This window comes from Cnephaeus nilssonii (genome assembly GCF_951640355.1).
Source record: "Cnephaeus nilssonii genome assembly, chromosome: 11".
Lineage (NCBI taxonomy): Eukaryota > Metazoa > Chordata > Mammalia > Chiroptera > Vespertilionidae > Cnephaeus > Cnephaeus nilssonii.
The window spans coordinates 72,167,945-72,193,009 of NC_137082.1; the positions used below are offsets into that span (position 1 = coordinate 72,167,945).

The window sequence follows — 25,065 nt, forward strand, 5'->3', positions numbered from 1 at the left end:
AGGAGAGCACTAAGAAACATTCTTAGGGAAAACTATTCTCGGTTGTAAGCAAATATAATTTCTTGTTTACACCTCCCTCTGTATGTATGATGAGGGCAGAGTTTCCCTAAAAAGGTCAGTTGGCACCATAGCTATGGACAGACACCCAGGAAGGCTAGGAGAGATCTTCACACCAACAGTGCACAGTCACTGTACACATAAGAGTTTTTCCTCTATAGACCAATTAAATCCCTAAAACCCATTTGCCTTCAAAAGTTGTTTTATGTAAAACTCCCTATTCCAAACTCAAGCCCCAAAGGGCCTAAGTCTCTTTACTAACCTCTTCTTCCTCTAGTTTTCGTTTCTTCTCTTTCTTGATATCTTCTGTTTTAATTTTCTTAGGTTTAAAATCAGCACTAGAAAGGGGAACATGAATATGCAATTAACACAACTGTGACTCAATAGTTCTCACCAATAGGATTAGGACCTCTTAATTCCTCCTGGAGGCTTCCAAGGTAGGAGTGTTTGCTATTATTCTAGGCTGAGCATTCTTGTCAAGAATGGGACAGAGAAAGAAGGCCAGACCAAGGCCCAATCATTATAGCCCTAGATAGAACAAAACAAACAAACAACCGTATACTACACGCAGGCCTGGGAGGGAAGTGGAATGGAGGGACATAGCATAAATGACACCACTAGAAGATGGAAATCTGGGAACCAACAGTGTAACAATGACTGCCACAAAGTAATGACTGGCTCGAAAGGACAGGAAAGAAATTCTGTATGAATTCTGAATGAACACAAATGAGTTCACTAAATATTTCCCTCCTCTCTTCCCACCTACTTTCTACCATAAATCCTTTGTAGATTCCTGGAACATAATAAACTATACAAGATTGAAAATAATGAATAGAATTTAACATCATTGATTGAATCTGAGAAAGAGTTACCTGTAAGTCTCAAATACCTGTCTTAATTCAAAGCAAAATCCTATACACTGAAATGTCACTTAGAATATACTGACAGGCACAGATCCCAGGAGGAATTGGTTTACCAGTGAAAACTTATTTGTCATAAATGATGATAAGCCTAAATTAATTTAAATATTCTTCATGAATTCTGTTTTATTTGCACTGCCTTTTTAATAAGAAAAATAGAAATATATATTGTCCATTTAAGCCTCAGGTACACCACTTATTTGCTCAGCAAACCCTACTTCTCATAATTCAAACAGAAATCAGTCACCCAGTCAGTTCATTAATCACAAATTCCAAATGAGTAAAAGTCCATTAATGTAGTTTTTCTGTGTACTGCAGAGACATACATCACATTTATCCTTTAATCAACTCCTTTTTTGTTTAAAAAAAATCAAAGTAATGAGATATACTCACTCATCCTCATCTCGAGGTCTCTTCAATGGCTTCATATCTTCTTTAGGAGGAGCAAAATAGCCATCATCTTCAGGTTCATCTTTAATTCGTGGTGGACTAAAGAGAGAAAAAAATTGTTAATGAGTGTCGGAACATCTACACATCAAGTAATCCAAAGCAGGGATAAATTACTGCACTGAGAAGCAGCTAATATAAGAACAACAACATACACTTGTATCTATTATAAAGGTTTTCCATGAGCACTTTTCTCACTTAATTCTCACTTCAACCCTGTGAAGTAGATAGTATTGTCCTCACGTTACAGATCAACAGGCACATCAAGATCTGGGATCAGGACTCCTTACTCTAAGTCAATCTTCGTCTCCCCTACATCTTAACTGCCTTTGCCAGCATGACCCAAACCACAACAGGAACAAACTTAAATTAAATTGTTTCCTCACTTCAGATAGACTATGTATCTGACTCCATGAATGATTCGAACTGATTATTCTAGTGCTCCAAAACCTAAAATATAGTTTTTACAAGGAAAGAAAGAAAATTTTATTTCCCAAACTTTGTACCTTAAAGGTCTAAGGGAAATAACCCTAGTTACATGGGAAAACAACCAAGATGACATCACAGCAAAAGAAGGGCACCTGCTAAATGAGAGGCCCAGGACAAGTTCAATTCATTCTAAGCCAAGTTTAGACATTGTTCAATGTCCTCCTTAGGTTTATTTACTTGACATACAGAAGAGTGCCTTGCCTTATCTTTATTAAGATTTTGTCTTTTGAATATAAAAAGATAATTCTGTTAGACAACTATGCTGAACCAAAAAGCAGAAGGAAGAAGAGAGAAAGCCATGAGACCAACAATTAGCCTTGGGATGTTCCCTGACTTAACACATCTGATCAGAACCTCATTGCTTACAGCCAGAAGCACTTACAGAGCTAACTAACTCGGAACAGGGAATGGTCTCTGGACACGAAACTTTATCTCTAAGACACCCAAGGGATAAGCTTACACAGACTCAGCTGCAAAGAAAGTCAGGATATTCACAGGGTTTTAAGAGTAGATAATGCCACCTCCACATCACCTCATCCCCTTAAGCATACTGGATCGCCTTGCTTGCCAAAGAATTTGAATGTTTAAAGCAATTAGCTTTCCTTCCTTATTTCTGCACACTCCCCAAATGCCAGCCTTTAAAGCTGTTCCCCCCAACTACAAAAGTGACTAACATAGATCCAAGAGTCCAAAATCTCCACAAGCTTTGTGCCAGAAAGAAAGAAACACTGCCATTTACCCAGCCAGTAAATGCTAGATCCTAGTATCGTCACAGGTGAAGTTAAAAACAATTTCTCAGAAAACTGGGTTCCATCCAGTGATTCTCTGCAGATACACATGCAAGCAAATAAGCAGTCCAGCAAAATGAATGCAGAGCCCACTGCCTGGAAAGGTGTCTTCCTAACCTTCTAGCCCAGAAAGTCTGAAACTGAACCCAAGTTTCAAAGAATCCATTATTTTTTTAGTACGTATTAGTTTAATAAAACTACTCCAAGACCAAAGAGTCCATTATTTTCTTAGTACGTATTAGTTTAATAAAAATCCACTCAGTCAGTTTCTTGGCAGAAAAGAGCCTCCCTGTGCTCAGTCACTTTATCTAAGAAATCAGAATGCCTAGGGTAGCTTATGGTGAATTTTATTATTCAGCATTCCTAGAACAGTTATAAAACATGCCTGAAGAGGGCTCCTGCTGCTCCTAGTCTAAGGGACCTGGAAGACATGCCAGTTTTCAAAAATGTTCTCAAACGAAATTGAAAGTTCGACATTTCAAGGAAGCAAAACTCTCAAAACACTTTGTCCAAGTCAATAATGTTTACTTCCAACAACTAGTAAATCCATTCTGATGTTTTGTGGAGGCAAATGAGAATATATGACCATAAATTTATAGTTTTTTGAAACTAGAAGGGATTCTTAGACTTATTTTAAAAAGGTGAGGCTGATGAGGAAAACAGAATCATAACAACAAAAATAGCACAGGAAAAGTGACCTCTAGACTATGCAGACTATGTTTTTAGTACTCACAACTGTACATCTACTTTTGCCACACCCTGTATCTCTACTCAAATCTACACCCATTCCTAAAATGTAGGTCAAGAAGGCATCTATATATGAGCCTCAGAATACTACTACTATTAATTACTACTGACTAAGTATGGAGTTTCTTTTGGGGTGTTGAAAAGGTTCAGAAATCAGATTGTGTAATAGTGTGGAAGATACACAACTTTGTGAATATACTAAAACCCAATAAACTATACACTTTAAAAGGGTAAATTTTATGGTATGTAAATTATATCACAATTTAAAAAAAATTCTTCCTGTCAACCTTCTTCACTCAAAATAATTTCTGAAAAATATCGTGGTCAGACTCACTAAAGGGTACTCTGGAAATGCTCAGAGGACTTAGGCCAAGTCCTCTCACTGCCTACACTTCCTGGGAAACCTGGAGGTGGCCAGGTCAGTGTGTGTTACGTACAGACACACGGGCAGCAGACACACGGGCAGCTGGCCTGCAGGGCACCCACAGGAAGCAGAGGACTCTTACCTTGAGAAGCCATTTTCCTTCTCCTTCTTTACTTTTGCATCCCCAGAGGCTCTAACCTGAAAGGTCAAACAACAGTAACTGATTAGTACCTTGAAAGCTACATTTGACTCAAATAAAGAAGACTCTCTCTTTATTAGAGAACATCTGACTTCAATTCTTGGGGTTCCCTGATCACAGACCGACTCTTCTTGCTGACCAGGTGAACTGACGGTCTTCATATTTTTCTAAGACTCATTTTATACAATTCTTCAAGATAAACCGTCCAATACACTGAGAAAAGTTTCCGTGCGAAGTAACAGCTTTTTACCTTTAAATTATGGCAGGTCCCCCTCCCTCAGTAAATATACTCCACCTCTCAAGGATTTGCCCTTCGCAGTGCAGAGAGGAAATAAAAATCAAAACAAAACAAAACGAGCCTGGCCTGTGTGTCTCAGTGGTTGAACACTGACCTATGAACTAGGAGGCCATAGTTTGATTTCTGGTCAGAGCACATGCCCGGGTTGCGGGCTCCAACTTCAGTAGGGGGTATGTGGGAGGCAGCCAATCAATGATTCTTTCTCATCATTGATGTTTCTATCTCTCTTTTCCTCTCCCTTCCTCTCTGAAATAAATTAAAAAATGTATTTTTTTTAAATAGTCTATTTCCTGCTTTCTCTGGTTTGGAAAAGTGTATTCACATTCCCCTTCTTCAAATTCCCATTTTCTAGACTTGTCAGCGGGGTATTTCAAAAATCTTCTCTTTCTCTCTCTCTCTCTCTCTCTCTCTCTCACACACACACACACACACACACACACACACACACACACGCATACAAGCATCTCTGGAAGAATACAAAAAAATAGTTGGCGTTGTGGCTGCCTCCAGAAAGGGAAAGATGGAGGCCAGTGAGCCAGGGATAGAAGGGAGCTGTATTTTTCACTATATTCCCTATTTCACATTGTCTGAATTTACCAAATATAAACGTTACTTTTTCAAAACCTAAAGTTAAAACAATTTTTAAAAAGTCCATGCACAGCACTACTCATCTGCAGCCAGAGGAGGCCGTCTGTTTCCAGACAGCTACACTGGTTCTGCTAGAACCAAGTCAGCAAAGGTACCAGCATCACCACATTTTCACTCAAGAAGAACTTTCATTCAACAGAGGACCAAGGTAGCATTAAGCCCTCCAGCAAAACAGAATTAATTTTCCCCATGAAGGAAAACTGACATCTCCAGAACATTACATCTTAAATTTATCCACTTGCCATATAAAATAACGACCTGAATATATTTATGTACAAGATATACTGTACAGTGGCAATAGACCTTGTTTTCACAGTTGAAGATTATGGTTGACTCTAAAGTCTCCTGAGACCTTTTCACTCAAAGGCAAGCGATCTTTCTATGGAATGAAGGTACTTTCATTATCTGTTTAAAAGGTAAACAAAATGAAAAGTACATCCCATCTCTTCCCCCCGCACTGGAAAGTTCTGTACCTTTTCCTCCTTTCGTTTTTCCTTGTCTCTGTCTTTATGTTTGTCTTTATGTTTTTCTGAACTTCCATCTTTGTGCTTGTTTTTTTCCTTCTCTTTGTGTTTCTTTTCAGAATCTTTATGTTCACTGTGAAAAATAAGACACAAATGGTTAGCCCAGAGTAGGGACCAGAGGGTTCATTTCACAAGATAAACTCACAAGATAACTTAAGATCACATGAACCATGGAAACTTACAATGGTTTAAGTAAACAGTCCTGACAGAAGGTTCAAGTAGATGCTTTTGTCTACACGGGACTTTATTTTGATGTTTTTATTTTTTCAAAGGAGCAAAGGAACCAAATGGAGAAACACAGTCATTCTAAACAAACCAGGACTTTTTTTTTTACCAGTGACTAAAAATATACAGCAAGCTCCTTTGTACTTATACAATATTCTACCAGCAAAAAAATCTATAATGAAAACTTCAACTTGAGCATTCACATCTGATGTGAGAAATAAAGACAATTCACCAAAAATGCATTTGGTAGCTCTGAGCCAGACTTAAGATATACACATTCCAGATATGTAGCCAAGCCAGGGCTTTGTGCAGTGACCAGTCCAACACAACAGATGTTTCCTGCAAGTTTTTACTAGAAAAACTTATCTACTACTAGATAGAGCTGCTTGGTTCATTCCTTACAATAAGAAAAGACCCATCTAAAATCAAGGCATGTAAAACGTTTAAAAGCTTTTAAAAGGGTCAGTAAACACACTGGCAGCAGTGTAAAAAGGAAAATGAAATACGACATTACAAAGCAAGAGCCATTACAATGTCCACACCCTGACATCTAGCTCCTGGAAATTTCTCTTTAGAAAATAACATTACAAAAAGATGTTTATTTTGATGCTTCTCATAACAAGAAGCAAATAAAAATAAACAAGCCACCAAAAAATTAGATATAACCTTAGTGAGTAATAAAAGGAAAAAACTGTGATATATCAAATTAGGTAGCTAATATGCTATATTATGAATCCTACAAATATACATGGGAAATGTTTATGACATAAATGGAAAAAAGGGATAGTCATCCCTTGGTATCCAAGGGCGACTGGTTCCAGGAACACCACCTCTTCCAGGCACAGATACCAATTCCTGCAGATGCTCAAGTCCCTTATATAAAAAGGTATAGGGGAAAAAAAGGTATAGAAAAATACATACATGCGCATATAAAATGACTGCAACAACATAAAAAAACATGCATGTTGACAAAGACAGACGGGCAATAAGCAAAAACCACATGCTGTAGTTTAAGGTGGCAGAACACTGGATGACTGTTTTCTTCAGTACACGGGGCAGATGATTTAGGATCCTTGCTTACATCACCAATATATCCCACAAGTTAACAAAAGGAAGTCTGAACTCTAGTGCTATGAATTGGTGGGGTTCATCCCACACACAAAACAGCTGACAGGGACAATCAGGCCTATGGGCACCTTGCCTTTCCCACCACAGACTGCATTTCCCATCTGTCACATTTAACACCCTCAGCCCAGAAAAAATAGATTTTACCAGCAATGGGCTCATTACGTTATGTTCACCCCATGAAGTTTGTCCTAAAGAGATTCGGCCAGCTAACTTAGCTACATTGAAGGCCAAAAATGGATAAACAAATGATAGCATCTAGTGAGGTGAGAGCCACAGAACCTGGGTTAAGAGAGCATCTGCTGTCACATAGATTTCTGTACACAAAACGAGCCCCAAATGGATATAAGGGGTCGAGTAATAAGCAGAAACTATGAAATCTAGCGAGAGGACATGGGGCCTAATAGAAACATACAACTACAAGATAGGGAAGATCTAGGAAATGTCTGGGGGAAAAAGTCCATTTTCCCTTGTTTATATACTATGCCCTCATTAGGTTATTTAGAGGTGCCACACATTGAAAAAACAAGTTTCCACATGAGCAAACTTTTCTTTTGAACTCATGACAGCTGAGCCTAGTTCCTGTGTGCCTAGACTCTAGAGGTACATGGCAACCAAGCTTTCCCACCGTGCTTTTTATTCTCAGCATCATTGTGATGTCACTCTCTACGCACTGTGCTCTCATAATCTGTTTTTGATGTTTTATAAAAAAATTTATTCTTTACTCTGTACAAAAATAGCTCTCAATTGCATAACACTCCAGCTTTAGAATGACGGGTAAAATTACGAAGTTGCCAAAATTGCAACTGATCCACTTCAGGAGTTTACACATGATTTTGATATTACCAGCAAATTGTATGGTAATTATCATTATTCTATTCTACAGGCATTGTAGTTTTAGTTGGTTTGTTTTGTTTTGTTTTTACATTAACTGTAGGAAATATTTATGGCCATCTACACAAGTTTTTGCCTAAAAGCAAAAAATATGCAACAATTACATCCATGACATTACTGGATGAATATACTTCCCCTCACAAAGTAAAAAACTAAGCAAGCCGTGTGTTTGATATGTTCACATACATTATTTCATTCAATCCTCACACACATTGTTTCATTCAATCCCTGAGACTGATTTAGAAACAGAGGAAGGAGCCTGGAGTTCAGTCTTATTCAAAGTTATATGTTAGAAAGAAGCAAAGTTAAGATTTAAACTCATGTTTCCATCTCCAAATTCAGAGTGCCTCCCACTAAATCAATACCATTACATTTTCATGAAGTTGATACCTACCACTAAAGGCAGATTAGAGTAGGAGCCAATCTGAGATATATTAAGGTCAAGACTTTATTTTACCACCAAGTAGAAACTTTCTAGAATAGAGACCTTGGATAACTGAAATGATAAAACCTTTGAGATAGCTGCTCCTCATTTTGTCTTCCCACAAAACTATAAATGGCCAATTCAGGGATCTAAATTTAGAAACACTCTATCCTCCTTTATGTTCCACTGTTCCCCCTTGTTCTCTTTCTCAATGAAGGCATTTCTTAGAATATTAGTCTATTTCACTACAAAACTGGCTTTCTGGCCTTTTGGCATTCACAGCATAGGCAACTTGTAAGTGCACATAGCCCTCCAACTTCCAGCTTTGTTGTTCATTATCACACTGAGCAGAGACAAGGGGAAAGAAGGCAACAAATGACAAGGCAATGAGACAGTACCCAGGCCACCCAGGAAAGTGGAAAAAAAAAGTCAGATACTTCCTCTGCCTGCTAACCAGAGGGAAATCCATTCAGGAAATTCAAAGTCCCTGTTAGAATAGTAACCCCTTTGTAGGTCATAATCAAACACAAAGACCAGAATGAAATGAAACTATCAACTTGACTTTCCAAAGGAAATTCTCTCCCAATGTTTAGATGTAAGAGAACAGGTTGGATTTTTATATTTAGTGAACTCAGATGATTCAGGAGTAAGGACATATTGTGGTATATAAGGCATTTCACTGGAACTGTTAGAAATTCGAGTTTGTGGCTTCTGAATATAATGTTAATACATCTACTTGTCAGTGGCTGTTCCTGTCCCTATCTCCCGTAATAGAAAGGACTGAGGTCTTACCCCTCATCCATAACCCCTACAGGGGCAGAAGTGCTGGCAAAGGGCAAGCCATGGTGCCAGTCCTTCCTAGGAATCTACCTGAAGGAGCATATGCATCTGGAGGATCAAGTCCTGTGATATACACATGTCTAATTAGGGCAGTGCCACAGAAATTAGGAGCAGGATTTGGCCAGTGGTAGATAATGGAGCAAATCTGGGATCAGTTAGGACGACTCATCATCACTCAGGATTTCCTAGCATGTGCCTCTTTTTCCAAAATGTTTAAAACTAACTTGGCTTTTATGGTGGCTTAAAGAGCAGCACCTTTCTCACTGGTAGATGATGAAAATTTAGACCAGTGCAGAAGTTCATGTGTTGCCTGCCTGTTTTAAGAGATGTTACTCTTGCCTTTATACTGATCCACTACTTTTAATACACAATGTCAAACTCACTAAATACCACTGAAGGCTACAAATAGCAGCCAGTTCAGAGGCTGTAGAACAGATGATGGAGAAACTGAAGAAACTTCAGCAGGGATAAATAAGAAAAATAAACTGGAAGAAAGGCTTAAAACTGGTCATAATAAGGAACCAAAAGATTTGAAGAACATATATTTTAAAAAATGAATTTAGTCTGAGATACACTGAAGGTCAAAACACTGACAGTAGCTAATATTTCAGAACCTTTGTAATGGTCACACTTTGGAATGAAATAGGAATTTCATCATCAGCAACCTGAATGAGAAAACACCCAATTAGTGGCTATGCACACATGCTGACTCCTTGGGGCTCAAGGCTCTTGTCTGTCTGAGGATAAGATCCACCACACCAGCAGAGTCTGGAAAGGCAGAAGTCAATGCCAAAGAGAACAAATGGCAAGAGTCAAAGCCACTTCTCCAGAGTGTTCATGCCAGTCTTATGCTTCAATTAGCTAAATTCCACTAAGGAAAAAGTAACCTACACTATTTTTAAAGTGACGTCAGTGAAAGCTTTTGTCTGTGACCCTTGCTGGAGCTGAGCAGACAAGTTTGACCAGGGTTATTACTCTTAGGCACTCGGGCAGAAGAAGGAAGGGAGATGCCAGGAGGGAAAAGCATTTTCCTTCTGCCCCAGGATAGCATTTGCTACCTCTTCAGAAAACAAAACAAAATGCCCATGTCTGATATTCTGGGAAGCTAGGATGTTGGCTATGTGAAACCATTTAAATCTGTTAAAGAAAACAAACAAAAAAACACCCCAGTCTGTCCTTTATCACCAACGCAAGTATTTAACAGATACTTGAATACCACTAAGTGCCTGGCACTCTTCTAAGCAATTTAATTCCCATAAAAAGACTGAGATAAGTTCTAGTATCTCCATTTTACCGATGTGGAAACTGAGACATGACAGGTAAGGTTAAGTAACTCACCCAAGAAGACACATCTAAGGAGAGATAAGCAGGATTTAAACTTAGGCAGTATGACTCCAGAGTGGGCAGCTGTGTTACAATACTTCCCAAACAAAGCAAAAAAGATGCACTGCTAGCCCTAGCCTGTTTGGCTCAGTGGATAGAATATCGGCCTGTGGACTGAAGGGTCCTGGGTTCAATTCCAGCTAAGGGAACGTAACCAGGTTGCAGGCTCAATTCCTGGCCCTGGTTAGGGTGTGTGTGGGTGGCAACCAATCAATGTGTCTCTCTCACATCGGTATTTCTCCGTCTCTCCCTTTCCCTTCCACTCTCCCTTCCACTTTCTCTAAAAATCAATGGGAAAATATCAAGTGAGGATTAGCAAACAAACAAACCAAAAAAAAATGAAGCACTGCTAGGGAGCAGAAGGAGCCTCTTTATCTTCTGACAGGACTTAGCCACTAATGGCTAAGGGTACGCACTCATCCCAGCTACCTGACTGCTCAAGGCTGCAGATCCTTCACTGCAGGTTGCAGTCAATAGAATCCCAGGGGATTCCTAAAGGAGAGCCGAGAGAGAGAGAGCTTTAAGGCTGTGGAAGTTGGAAATACAAGCCCCTTCAAGGAAAGCAGACAATTAAAGCTTAAATGTTTGCTAAATAAAAATTCTAGGTAAATTAAAAAGTTGTCTCGGGGAAAAACATAACAGCAGAAATTAAAGATTTCTTAAGAATTAAAGATTTCTTTTTTATTTTATTTTATTTTTTAAAATATATTTTATTGATTTTTTTACAGAGAGCAAGGGAGAGGGATAGAGAGCTAGAAACATCGATGAGAAACACCGACCAGCTGCCTCCTGCACACCCCCCACCGGGGATGTGCCCGCAACCAATGTACATGCCCTTGACCGGAATCGAACCTGGGACCCTTCAGTCCGCAGACGGACGCTCTATCCACTGAGCCAAACCGGTTTCGGCAGAATTAAAGATTTCTTAATGCTTATCATTGAATGCTCAAAATCACTAGAATTATTGGAACTTTGAGTTGAATGGAATCTCAGAAATTATTTAATTCTTTGTTTGCAGGCCAGAAAGGATAAAGGGATGTGCCATGCCAATACATATTCTCAACTCCCATTTCTCCCCTATCTCTAAGTTCCTTTCCCTCTATTAATAGGGTAAACAGCCACCCAGTTATCCAAACTAGGAGCCATTTCTCTTAGAACCCTCATGCCATTTGTAGCTCAGTTCTATATCTCCCTTTCTCAACTATTTTCAGTAGCCTCTTGTTCCCTTTAGAATCAAGTCTCAAACTTTTTTTTTAATGTCCCAACTTCTTGAAATAGCTTTTAATAGTCTTGCCCCACGTCACTTTTATGGCCTCATTTTCTACCATTCCATCATGTTAATCCAGGCACCCACCCAATTGGAGTCTTCTTAGAGCAAAGTACATTACACAATGCTTCCATGTTTTTGTTCATGCTTTTCTCATTGTCTGAAATGCCCCTCTTTCTAGCCATCACCTTCGTCAAGATTTTAACCATCTTGCCCTGGCCAGTTTGGCTCAGTGGATAGAGTGTCAGCCTGTGAACTGAAGGGTCCCAGGTTTGATTCTCACCCAGGGCACATGCCCAGGTTGCAGGCTCGATCCCCAGGAGGGGGTGTGCAGGAGGCAGCCAATCAATGATTCTCTCTCATTATTGATTTCTCTCTCTCTCTCTCTCCCCCTCTCTGAAATCAATCCTATATAATAAAAGGCTAATATGCAAATTGACCGAAGGGCAGAATGACCGGTCCCTATGATGTGCATTGATCACCAGGGAGCATATGCTCAACACAGGAGCTGCCCCCTGGTGGTCAGTGCGCTCCCACAGGGGGAGCGCTGCTCAGCCAGAAGCCGGGCTCTCAGCTGGCAAGCGCAGCAGCAGTAAGGACCCCTCTGGGGATGTCCGCCACAGGGGAGCGGCCTAAGCTGGCAGGCGGGTATCCCCCTAGGGGTCCTGGACTGTGAGAGAGTGCAGCCGGGCTGAGGGACTCCCCCGCCCCACAGTGCACAAATGTCGTGCACTGGGCCTCTAGTAAAAATATATTTAAAAAAAAAAACAAAAAAGATTTTAACCATCTTTCAATGACTAACTCAAATGCTGTTTCCACCATGAAATCTTTAATAAATTAGATTCAACTAACAAAACTGACAACTCCAATGTATCTCATTGATACTCACCAGGCTTTGTGGCAATCATCATTGTCATCACCACATCGCTACCACCACCACCACCACCATCAACTCAGTTGTTTAGTACATTATAACAAACTCGAAAACGTGACTGGGCCAGTACTGCTCTCAACACTTGACCAAAATGAAAAATGAGACCCGGAAGTTAAGTGGCTTGGATTAGGACAGTGGTCGGCAAACTCATTAGTCAACAGAGCCAAATATCAACAGTACAACGATTGAAATTTCTTTTGAGAGCCAAATTTTTTAAACTTAAACTTCTTCTAACGCCACTTCTTCAAAAATAGACTCGCCCAGACCATGGTATTTTGTGGAAGAGCCACACTCAAGGGGCCAAAGAGCCGCATGTGGCTCGCGAGCCACAGTTTTCCGACCACGGGATTAGGACACACAGCTAGTAAATGTGGGACACACAGGTCAGTAAAGGGTAGAACTTGGCCTTGCGTTCTATTTTAGTGTGCTTTTCACTACATCACATTAATTCCCATGTGAATGGTGGTGATGTACTCAGTTTCCTCATTTCTAAAGTACCCAACCCTCTTCTCTACCTACCTATGTTAATTGTTCATTTCCCCCAGACAGGTTGATGATACAGGGATGTGCAGATAAATAAAGAGCTTAGCAAACAGCTCACCAAAACAAACAAACAAACAAACAAACAAAAAACAGGAGTAAACATCTTTTAAATTTGATTACCTTCAGCCTGGCCAGTGTGGCTCAGTGCTTGGGCTTCGAACCATTGACCAGGAGGTCACAGTTTGATTCCCGGTCAGGGCACGTGCCCGGTTTCGGGCTCCATCCCCATTGTGGGGAGTGCAGGAGGCAGCCAATCAATAATTCTCTGTCATCACTGATGTTTCTATTTCTCTCCCTCTCCCTTCCTCTCTGAAATCAATAAAAAAAAATATGTATTTTTTTAAATTTTTGATTACCTTCTGAAAATTCCCCTAATCTGAAATTCCCCTAATACGACTGCTTAATTCCAGTACATTTTCCTAAGATCCTACATTCTCTTAATTCTACTTCAGGTAGGATCTGGAACTGAAAGGAAAGCAGAACCCAAAGCATCCTTACTCTCAAATGTCTTTCACACTGACTGTATGGATCAGCAAGGCCAACATGGCTGGAAAAGCACTTGTTTACTATTTCACAGCAGTGCTTTTCTGTCTTCCCTGGCTTTCCAAAATTTGTCACTTCAGCCTGAGTGTCGGGTTTAAAACTGGCAAGAGAGGCACACAGTCAAAAACCAGCAGGAAGAATCTTGTTTTTCACATTTGTGATAGCCTTTATTTTCTAAAACCACATCCGTCCCCCAATTGCCTTTAAAAAAAAAACAAGTTTCAAATGGAAATAATTCCTTCTTTCTTACAGCAGCATGAGTGGGGGGAAGGAGGACAATGGGGGGAATAAGGACACATATGTAATACCTTAATCAATAAAGAAAAAAAAAGTTTATTGATTTTTAGAGAGAGGAAGGGAGAAGAAAGAAACATTGATATGAGAATATAACATCGATTGGCTGAAACCCAGGCATGTGCCCCAACCAGGAATCAAACCAGCAACCTCTTGGTGCACAGGTTGATACCCAACCAAGCCACACTAGATAGGGCCCAAATTGCTTTTAATAATGTTGTTCACAGAAGAGGTCTAATATTAAAGATAATTTATGGCTAAGAATGTAACCTTTCGCCCTGGGCAGGTGGTTCACTTGATTGGAGTCATTCTGCATACCAAAAAGTTGCAGGTTCAATCCCCAGATGAACATGTGGGAAGCAACCGATTGATGTTTCTCACATCAATGTTTCTCTCTACCCCTCCTTCCTCTCTCTCTAAAAATTAATAAACATAGCCTCAAGTGAGGATAAAAAAAAATAATAATAATGCAACCTTTCAAGAGAAGTGTTTGGTGACAGCCTACAAGCCCAGTGATGCCTTAGCATCTAGTAAGAGTATTCCTGCCCTGGTCAGTGTGGCTCAGTTGGGTGGGTGTTGTCCCACGCACCAAAAGGTTGCCAGTTCGATTTCTGGTCAGGGCACATGCCTGAGTTGCAGGCTCAATTGCCCCCTCGCTCTTATCCTGGTGGGAATGGCAAGCAGGAGGCAGCCAATCAATGATACACTCTCAAATCAATATTTCTCTCTCTCTTCCCCTCTCCCTTCCTCTCTCTCTAATAATCAATTTTAAAAATCTTAAAAAGAAATAGTATTCCTTTTGGGTTTTTTGGGGGGAGGATTTATATATACATTTTCACAAGGACCTAAAGTGCTAAATATTAATGCTAACAGAAAGAAGCAGAGTCAAAGATAAACGGAAGAAATTATTTTTACTTGACTTTGGTATAAACTCTTCCTGTGATGTTACAGACCAAACAGGAGACAGTCAGAGACGGGGTTTTCATTGGGTCAGAATTTAATGAGACTAATACACCTAGTGCCAAAAACTTTAGAGATTTGGGGCCCAAAGTGAAAGAGGCTGTGCCTGAAATGTTCTGGCATTTTAAATCCTGAGCTGTTTATGACATGCAAATGAGAAAGAGGTGCTTATATTTAAACACAGACAGTTGAACTACACAACTAACCTTCCTTGGGGAGGGAGTTTTTGTTTTGTTTTGTTTTTGACTAGAAAGAATAATGTAGTGGAAGAAAAACATGAGGATTCAGAAGCCCTGGTCTCATCCCCTCTCTGCTAACCTATTGCCCTGTGACTATGAGCATATCACCTCAGACTCCTGAATACACAAAGAGATAAGATGAAATAATCTTTAATACCCTCCCCCTTATTTTTCACCTTGAGAACAAAGGGAAAATCACAGGAATAAGATGGGATCCCTTGAGGGGTGGATCCACATCCCATTCTCTCAATAGAAAGGCTGGTTTTCCATTCTCTGACACTCCAAGTATGCAGCACATGTTACTATGCAGCAAAAAGATGCCTCCTCGATATGGGTCCTTAGTGTAACCCAAGGAGAAATGACTGATGCTAAAATCTAACAGATGAAAGGAACATATAAACACATTACTGTTAGCGAAGTATCAGAATAAAGTAAAGCATTTTCAAACAGAACATGTGAAAAATCTTAATTATTCTGGGCTTCTTTAGAGGTGACTAAACAAGCCTCAAGGTTTCCTTAATCTGCTACAGAAGAAAAATGAAAAAAAAAACAACCAAAACTATTTGAAAGATTAGAAGTCACTTAAAAAAAGAACATGGTGTACATGATTTTAATGGACTATAACCAAGACACTTCCTTTGTTGCAAAGAGGTAGTGTGTCAGTAGAGGTCAAACAGAAAGTATTTAAAAGTGTGCTTACAACATATCATCCACTTAAACTGTCTTAAAGTTATTCACATGTGAATTAGAGATCCAGGGCTAGATTTAGTCATGTAGTCATGGGTAAACAGAAACTCAGGCCAGGTTTTCCAATGCCTCTTGGCAAACAGGCTATTATTTTCTTAAGCATTTTGAGTAGACATGAAGAAAATATTAAAAAACATAAAACTGCACAGGACAAATTCCTGAATATGCCTATACTATAATCTTGGAAAGTATACTATGATGGATGTACAAAATATATCCCACATTTGTAGAGCAGTTCACAGTTAAAGAGCTTTTATGCTTATTGACTGGTCCCCTCTGAAGCATGTAATATGAGGAAACTGAGGAAGGTGAGAAAGCTGAGTTAAGAAAGGCTATTTAACCTAGCCAACATCACATGAGGCCAAAGCAGGTGGACCAAGACAAGATAGAGGTAATTAAGCTACTGTGGATTTTTCAAGAAAAATAACACCAAAATCACATCCTTTATTTTTAAAAAGGAAATTCTGACAAGTCAGGGCAGGACTAAAATTGTCTTAAAGCCTTTTATGCCACTTCTACCCAATCTTTTCTCCCACCACAATTGCAAATCATGGTTGGTGAAGTATGTACCAGAGGAGAAGGGATCAATTTTTTTAAAGTTTTCAATATTAACCTCTATCTTTTTAAAAGTCTTTATGGACAAATTTCTGGTAACATGAAAATTAACATTTCTTCATCTCATCTATAAGCATTTTCCACACATGATCAAGGTCTTCATGGTCAAAGATTATCTCATTTTCTTGGCACTTCAGTGAAGCTTACACATGGCAGGAAGAATAAAAATACTTGTTTGGCATGACCCAGCAATTCTTCTCCTACGTACACACTCAAAAGAATTGAAAGGCTTAAAAACCAAGATGGCGGCATAAGGTAAACACCTAATTGTTGCCTACCACAACAATTTGGAAACTACAACTGGAAAACAGAGTGCACACCGTCCAGAACCACCGGAAAGCTGGCAGAGGGGAAAACCTACAACTAGAGAAAAAAGAGAAGGGGACGCTGAGCCTCAGGAGCTGTGGAGGTGCGGAGATCCGTGAGCGCGGAAAGGGCGGGCGGCTGAATACGCGGCAGGCTTGCTCGCAGCGCGCGGAGAGGGAGGGCAGCAGATGCTGCGTGGCTAGCTTTCTCGTTCGGGAGAAAAACAAAACCTCCGGTCTGCACTGAAATTCAGCTGCGGTCGGGGAGAAACTGGGCTGTTTGGCAGCAGGCGAGGCTTGAGAGCAGCCTTCTCTCAGAGGCGCGCAGCCATTAATTCGGGCACGGAGGAACCGGCCCTCTTAGGGCGGCGCGGATGGAAACCAAGTTTGTCTGCGCCATTCTGAGACTCCGCCCCATCCTAGCTGAGCACAGCCCTCCCAGTGACTGGATTTCTCGTTCGGGAGAAAAACAAAACCTCCAGTCTGCACTGAAATCCAGCCCCAGCTGGGGAGAAACTGGTCTGTTAGGCAGCGGGAGAGGCTCGAAAGCTGCCTTCTCTCAGAGGCGCGCAGCCATTAATTCGGGCACGGAGAAACCGCCCCTCTAAGGGCGGAGCAAACGGGAAACCAAAGCTTGTCTGCGCCACCCTGAGACTCCGCCCCATCCAAGCTGAGCACAGAAGCTCTCCCAGCGGAGACACTGCTGATCCTCACAGCCAGCTGGCTTGGAGATCAACTCCCGCCAGTGATACCAACAATCCCAACCACTCTGAACTCCAGTTTCTGGGGACACGCGGGGGACCCAGACGCCTACGGGACTCTCGGCCATCGGTCGGAGTGAGAGTGACTTTTCTGTCGGTGTGGATGACACCAGATTTCAACCACTCTCATAAGGGACACATTCAAGAGGCAGACTCAGTGAGCACCAAAGCCCTACTGTGTCTCCAGCACAGCAATTCTTCCGTTATAGACACAGCAGGCCCTCACAACCAATTGGACCGGAGGTCAGTTCCTCCCAACAGCAATCAGGGCTTTTAACTACACCAAGACTTTCCACTCAGCCCACAAAGAGGAGTACAAAGAGCGACCACCTAGGGTATTGGGGAAACTGAGCTACCGGCCCCTATAGGTCACCGACCACACAAAGCCACTCCATCAACACAGGGAGGCAGCCAAAATGTGGAGACATCGAAGTATGTCACAAGTAGGAGAGATAGATGAAAGCAAACTAATGGACAACACAGTGTTCAGAACCATATTTATAAAGTTACTCAAGAATCTTCTAAAAACCGCTGAGAAACTTAAAGAGACCTTCAAGGACCTAAATGAGAATACCAAAAAAATGGAAAAGGACCAGTCAGAAATTATGCATACACTGTCTGAAATAAAGAATATACAGAGTAGACCACCGCACCCAAAGAGTCAAACCAAAGATCTGGAATATGAGGAAGAAAAAAACACCCAACCAGAGAGGCGGAAAGAAAGAAGAATCCAAAAGTGTGAGGATAGCATAAGGAGCCTCCGGAATGGCTTTAAGTGTACCAATATCCGAATTTTTGGGGTGCCAGAAGAGAGAGAGCAAGATACTGAAAACCTATTTGAAGAAATAATGACAGAAAACTTCCCCCACCTGGTGAAAGAAATAGACTTACAGGTTCAGGAAGCGCACAGAACCCCAAACAAGAGGAATCCAAAGAGGACCACACCAAGACACATCATAATTAAAATGCCAAGGGCAAAAGACAAAGAGAGAATCTTACAAGCAGCAAGAGAAAAACAGTTAGTTACCTACAAGGGAGCACCCATACGACTGTCAGCTGATTTCTCAACAGAAACTATGCAGGCCAGATGGGAATGGCAAGAAATATTCAAAGTGATGAATAGCAAGAACCTACAACCAAGACTACTCTACCCAGCAAAGTTATCATTCAGAATTGAAGGGCAGATAAAGAGCTTCACAGATAAGAAAAAGCTAAAGGAGTTCATCACCACCAAACCAGTATTATATGAAATGCTGAAAGGTATTCTTTAAAAAGAAGAAAAAAGTAAAGATAAAAATTATGAACAACAAATACATATCTATCAACAAGTGATTCTAAAAATCAAGTGAATTAAAAATCTGAGGAACAGAATAAACTGGTGAACATAATAGAATCAGAGGCATAGAATGGGAGTGGATTAATAATTCTCAGGGGGAAAGGGGTGTCTGTGTGGGGGGTATGGGAAGAGACTGGACAAAAATCATACACCTATGGATAAGGACAACGGGGGGGAGGGAACCAGGTGATGGGGAGATATAGGGGAAAAAAGGAGAAACAATTGTAATAATCTGAACAATAAAAGACTTATTTAAAAAAAAAAAAAGAATTGAAAGTAGGGACTCACACAGATACTTATACACTCACGTTCATAGCACCGTGATTCACAATCATCAAAAGGTAAAAATAGCCCGAGTGTCCATTAACAGATGAATGGATTCTTTTAAATTTTCATAATAATTTATTTGAGTTTATTTGAGCCAAACTGAATTCAGTTGTGGGAAAGGAAGATCTCAAATGCTGCCAATGAATATATTTTTTTAAAATGTGGTATAGACATACCATGGAATATTATTCAGCCATAAAAAGGGAAATATGCTAAGGGAAATAAACCAGACACAAAGAAGATAAATATTTTATGATTCCACTTATATGAGGTACCTAGAATAGGGAATTTCATAGAGTAGAATATAAGTTGCCAAGGATGGGGGTAAGAAAGAATGGGGAGATACTGTTTAATGGAGTCAGAGATGATTTGAGATGATGAAAAAGTTCTGGAAATGGATACTCGCGACGGTTATATAATATTGTGAATGGATTTAATGCCACTTCAAATAGCAAACTTTATGTTATGTATATTTCACCACAAACACACAAAAAACTTGTTTGAAAAATAGGATGGCCAAAGGGAACTATCTTGTAGAATACTATGAATATGTGAAGAGAGAAGATGGTAACTAGTGTACTGATAGGTCATCCACTCACTGATTCAATAAATACATACTAAGTGTCACCTATCTGCCAGGAACTATACTAAGCCTTGAAGATGTAAAATGAATACAAGAGAGCCCAACTCTGTTCCAAGGGAACATAAGAGTCTAGTAGGTGCATGTGAACTGAGTTTAGATTCAACTACTAAGATTAAATTCACTAGATTAATGAAAATGGAAACTAGATGATCAGGTGGCAAGAAATGAGTTAGCAGTGAAGAAAAAAAGGCTGCAGAAGTGGTAGATGATTCATGAAGAAATATTCCCACTAGAGAAAATTAACCTACTTATTTTAATGGTTCAGAAACATATTCATAAAAAGAATTAAAAGTATTTTTAAATTTTAACGATTCATAAAAAGAACAGACCTTAAAAGCAATTCTCACTTTAACTTGTCTAGAGCCAATAAACCAAGCTAATTAAGTATAATTGACCCTTGAACAATGAGGTGGTAGGGGTGCCAACCTTCCACCCCATGCATAGTCAAAAATCCACGTGTAATTTTTGATTCCACAAAAACTGAACTACTAATTAGCCTACTGTTGACTGAAAGCCTTATCAATAACATGAACAGTCAATTAGCACATATTTTGTATGTTATATGCATTATATACTGTATTCTTATAATAAAGTAATCCCCAGAGAAATGAAAATGTTATAAAGAAAATACATTTACAGTATTTATTGAAAAAAAAAAGCATATAAGTGGACCAACAAGTTGTTCAAGAACCAAGTGTAGGTCTAAGAGATTCTAGGCTGGAGGCACTAGTTCTAATAAATGTTTAATCTTTATATTCCCTTCTAACAAAACTTAAGCTACCATGGGAATACCATACAACTTTCTCACCAACTGCCTTTAACTCAAAATAGAAGCATAAGTCCTCATATTCAACAAGTAGTACTATATCCAAAGATACCCTACACATCTTTGAGCTTAACTACTTGCCTCCTACACCAAAAGAATGGGAGCAAAACAAACAAGAAAACATATTTCTGAGGCTTGGATCCCAGAGGACAGCACTACTGAGTTTCATTTATATTGGTAAGCTTTTGTAAGAGCTGAATTCCTCTGATAACCCGATGAAAGCTAGGAATGCCCTCTCCAGGAGAATCTCATATATTCAATCTTTTGCATATGATTTCAGGAGCTCACAGACCATGGAAACCCAAGTTAAGAATTTTTAATTTATACCCTTTTAAAAGTATAGAAAGAAGAAAAAAATAGATCATGTCTCCAATCTAGTCACCTTTAATCAAGACAAGCTCTCTGGATACTTGATTAAATGCCATTATACTACAATAAATCTATACCTGACTTACTTAAAAATTACACTTTTAATGAAGTATATATTGAATGAAAATTCACTACACTTGCCTACACTTCCTGATCTGAACAATGGCATCACCAGTAAAGCCTGAATTATCAAGGCTATCCTCTTAAAAACTCGAATCAAATAGTCTCTGCTTACTTTGCTATCCAGGATGTCTACCTGTAAGCTCAAGTTAAGGCCTATTCTAGGTGAGCCAAGCCACAGCCAACCGGCTGAGGAATGAAGGATTTGCTGGTTCAACCCTTACCTGTTGCTATGCTTGGACTTTTCTCGGTCCTTCTCCTTGTCCTTCTTGTGCTCTTTGTGCCGGTGTTCCCGATCTTTGTGTTTATCTTTGTGTTTATGAGAATCTGCAACCATAAGAGATGAGTCAGTTAAGAGGAGTCATGAGTTCTCTCCTGCCTGCCTACCTTAACAGGCTGGTCAAGAAGAAACCCGGCTAGAGTGGCTCAAGCTTCATCCTGTGCACTGAAAGGTTCCATCCCTGTTCAGGGCACGTATGGAAGGCAACTCATCAATGTTTTTCTCTCACACCGATTTTCTTCTCCCCGCCACCCTTCCTTTCTCTAAGCATGTCCTTGGGTGAGGATTAAAAAAAAAAAAAAAAAAAAGCACAGCCCTAGCCAGTTTGGCTCAGTGGATGGAGTGTCGGACTGTGGAATGAAGGGTCCCAGGTTTTATTCTGGTTAAGGGCACATGCCCAGGTTGCAGGCTCTATCCCCAGTGGGGGGTGTGCAGGAGGCAATCAATGATTCTTTCTCATCGCTGATGTTTCTCTCTTTCTCTCTCCCTTCCTCTTTGAAATCAATAAATATATATATACTAGAGGCCCGGTGCATGAAAATTCATGCACTGGAGCGGGGAGGAGTCCCACAGCCCAGCCTGCCCCCTCTCACAGTCTGGGATCTCTCAGGGGCGGGAGGCAACCCGGCGATCAGGGAAGGCGACACCCCCATCACACCTCTGCTGCAAGCCTCTGCTGTCCCTGGTTACCTGCGCCTCAGGCCAGCCCTGGGCACCGCCATCTTGCGGCTGTGGGCGTCACCATCTTTGAGGGCGTGGCAGTCAATTAGCATACTCCCTCCTTATCGGCTGTGGGCGCTGCCATCTTTGTGAGGGTGTGATGGTCAATTAGCATATTCCCTCTTTATTAGATAGGATATATTTTTTAAAAGCACTATGACAGGAATCTAATGGCATTTGTAACACGTCTTGGTTTTAGAGGCAGGGTAATGGGAGGCCTTGTCTGGGCTGATTTGCGAAATTTTCCTTGCAAGATTCTATTAAATGATGAGTATCTTCTCATGTGTTTATTGGCCACTCATATTTCTTCTTTAATGTAGTATATCTTCAAATCTCTCCCCCATTTTAAAAATATTTGTCTTCTTATTACTGAGTTGTAAGAGTTCTTTATACATTCTGGATTACGACTTTTTTGGTTAGCTATATATATTGTGAATAGGTTTTTTCTAAGAGTTTTACAGAGGTAAGGGACACACAGGGCACATTTTTTAATCTATAAAGATATCCAGTTGCTCTTTCACTATTTTTTGAAAAGATAGCCCTTTCCCCATTGAATTGCCTTGACCTCTTTATTAAAAATGAAGTGACCTTATAATCACAGGTCTATTTCTCAACTCTATCCTAACCTTACACAGACACTATCTACTACTATAACTTCACAGTAAGGTTCTTTTTCATAGGAAGTTTTGAAATCAGGTAATATTCAGTACTAAATTTAGTTTTATTCTTTTAAAAGTAGTTTCGGCTATTCTATGTCTTCTGCATTTTTATAAAAGTTTTAGATTCATTTTGTCAATTTCTTTAAAAAAAGAAAAGGCCAGCTGGGAACTGTGTTCATAGGACAATTTGGAAACACTCTCATGTCTTTTAATCCATGAACAGGGTTCTCTCTCTCCACTTATTTAAGTGAGTAAATCTCAAAATTATAGGGTGTATCAGAATTAATCCAAGCGCCTACTAAAAATGAGGTTCATTGGGGTCAGGTCACCCCAAAGTTAAATATTCATCAATTGGAAGTTTATGTACATAACACATGTGTGGCGATTTTAAAATATGTCTAACAGATTTTTGATACTCTTCCTTTCAATAGGTGTGGCCTAATTTCCTTCTTGAGTAGACTAGACTTGAGATTCACTCCTAAAAAAACAGGATAAAGTGGAAATGTTGGTATGTAACTTCTGACACCAGGTCATAGAAGGCACTGGATTTTTCTTCTTGCTCTGAGGGAAGCCAGCTGCCATATTGTTACAACACTTAAGCAGCCTATGGAGAAGCCCACATGGTGAGGACTTGAAACTTCCAACAATAGCCATGTGGGTGAACCATCTTGGAGTAGGCCCCCCCCAGTCTCAGTTAAGCCTTTAGATAACTCCAACTTCACAAACACCCTGAGCTGAACCACCCAGCTAAGCTGCTCCTGGATTCTTGGATCACAGAAACTGTGTGAGAAAACAAGTGTTCGTTGTTTTAAGCTGCTAAATTTTGAGGTAGCATATTTCGTAGGAATAGATTAATAATGGATAGGCAATGTGTGTGTTCATCCCATTCCTGGCTCCCAAAACGTGGCAAAAAGAAGCTACATTTGGAATAATCCACTAAGTATTTTGTGCCAGGCCCTATGGGAACAGAAATTTACATGATCGTACCCTTACCTATAAGAATGTCTCATCCCACAGAGATGAGAAGAATAAAATCATATGGTATCAGAAGCAGGACTTGAACGTAATCCTCCATGCTACACACACAGAAGACTCCAACTTCTAAAAGTCTCAAGTCTAAAATTTTAAAATGCTGAGTCAATCTAATGTACCAAGTTGGTGGCCCCTAATACCTGACAGTAATAAAAACCCCAATTATTTCTGCTATAAACTAAGCACTTATGGTTAAAATCATAATAATGACAAAACATGCCACCAGCAGTACAACCTGGAATGATGTCTGTATTGTTTGATTTTGTTTATGGGCCAGATTTAGCAAACAGGAAACAGAATATTATGACCTGCTATTATGGCCCAAGAGTATGGCAGGGACATATCTTTTTTTACTCTTTTGTATAATTCAACAAACACAAAAACAAACTTGTAAGAAAAAGATTAGAAGACAGATGCTAACATCAAAACTCAGGGAAGGTAGGGGAGGGTGGGGCTAAGGGGGAGGTATCAACCAAAGGACTTGTATGCATGCATATAAGCCTAACCAATGGACACAGACAACAGGGGGGTGAGGGCATGAATGGGGGGTTGGGGGGGTAATGGGGGAATAAGGACACATATGTAATACCTTAATCAATAAAGAAGTTAAAAAAAAAAAAAAGACAGATGCCAAAATGTTAAAAGTAGTTATCTTTGGGTAGTGACTTTCTGAGCAAGTTGATTTTTGGTATACACTTTGTCTTATTTTCCAATCTTTTCCCCATATGAATCACTTTTGTAATAAAGCTATTTTTAAAATTACCAAGCTGTAATTTTTTACTTTGTCAAGTACTAGTATAGTTTAATTCACTAAAAAGCACTAAATTTAAAGAATAAGGGAATTAAATAAAAAATAGATTAAAAGTAATTCTAGGTAGGTTTCAAATACCTGCAAGTAAAAAACAGGAGTGGGGAAGAGATACGGAGATGGATAAAACAAGATTGGCAAAAGGTTGAGAGTTACTGAAGTGGGCAGATATGATACACAGGAGTTCATTACTCTCTCTACTGCCATATATGCTTGAAACTTTTCATAATAAAAAGTTTAACCTTCTTCCCTTCTAATCTGGTATTTTTTCCTCATTATATAAGAGAACATATCAAAGAGAAGACTACCCAAGAGCCGATTTGCGTTAAGGAGTAGAAAGAGATACAATCTGATAGATAAAATTA

The 25,065-nt window shown here is 39.8% G+C and overlaps 1 protein-coding gene across 1 annotated transcript in view; it reads right to left on the reverse strand.

The window, feature by feature from the left end:
* The window catches only part of TOP1 (DNA topoisomerase I), an 85,223-nt gene that overhangs the window by 32,624 nt on the left and 27,534 nt on the right, over positions 1–25,065 (reverse strand). Inside the window, exons 3-7 of the mRNA XM_079783695.1 lie at positions 21,426–21,528; positions 5,431–5,554; positions 3,955–4,010; positions 1,371–1,466; positions 320–395 (exon numbers count right to left, since the gene is read on the reverse strand). Coding sequence (XP_079639821.1) covers positions 320–395; positions 1,371–1,466; positions 3,955–4,010; positions 5,431–5,554; positions 21,426–21,528 — 455 coding nt within the window. The remainder of the gene's footprint in view (positions 1–319; positions 396–1,370; positions 1,467–3,954; positions 4,011–5,430; positions 5,555–21,425; positions 21,529–25,065) is intronic.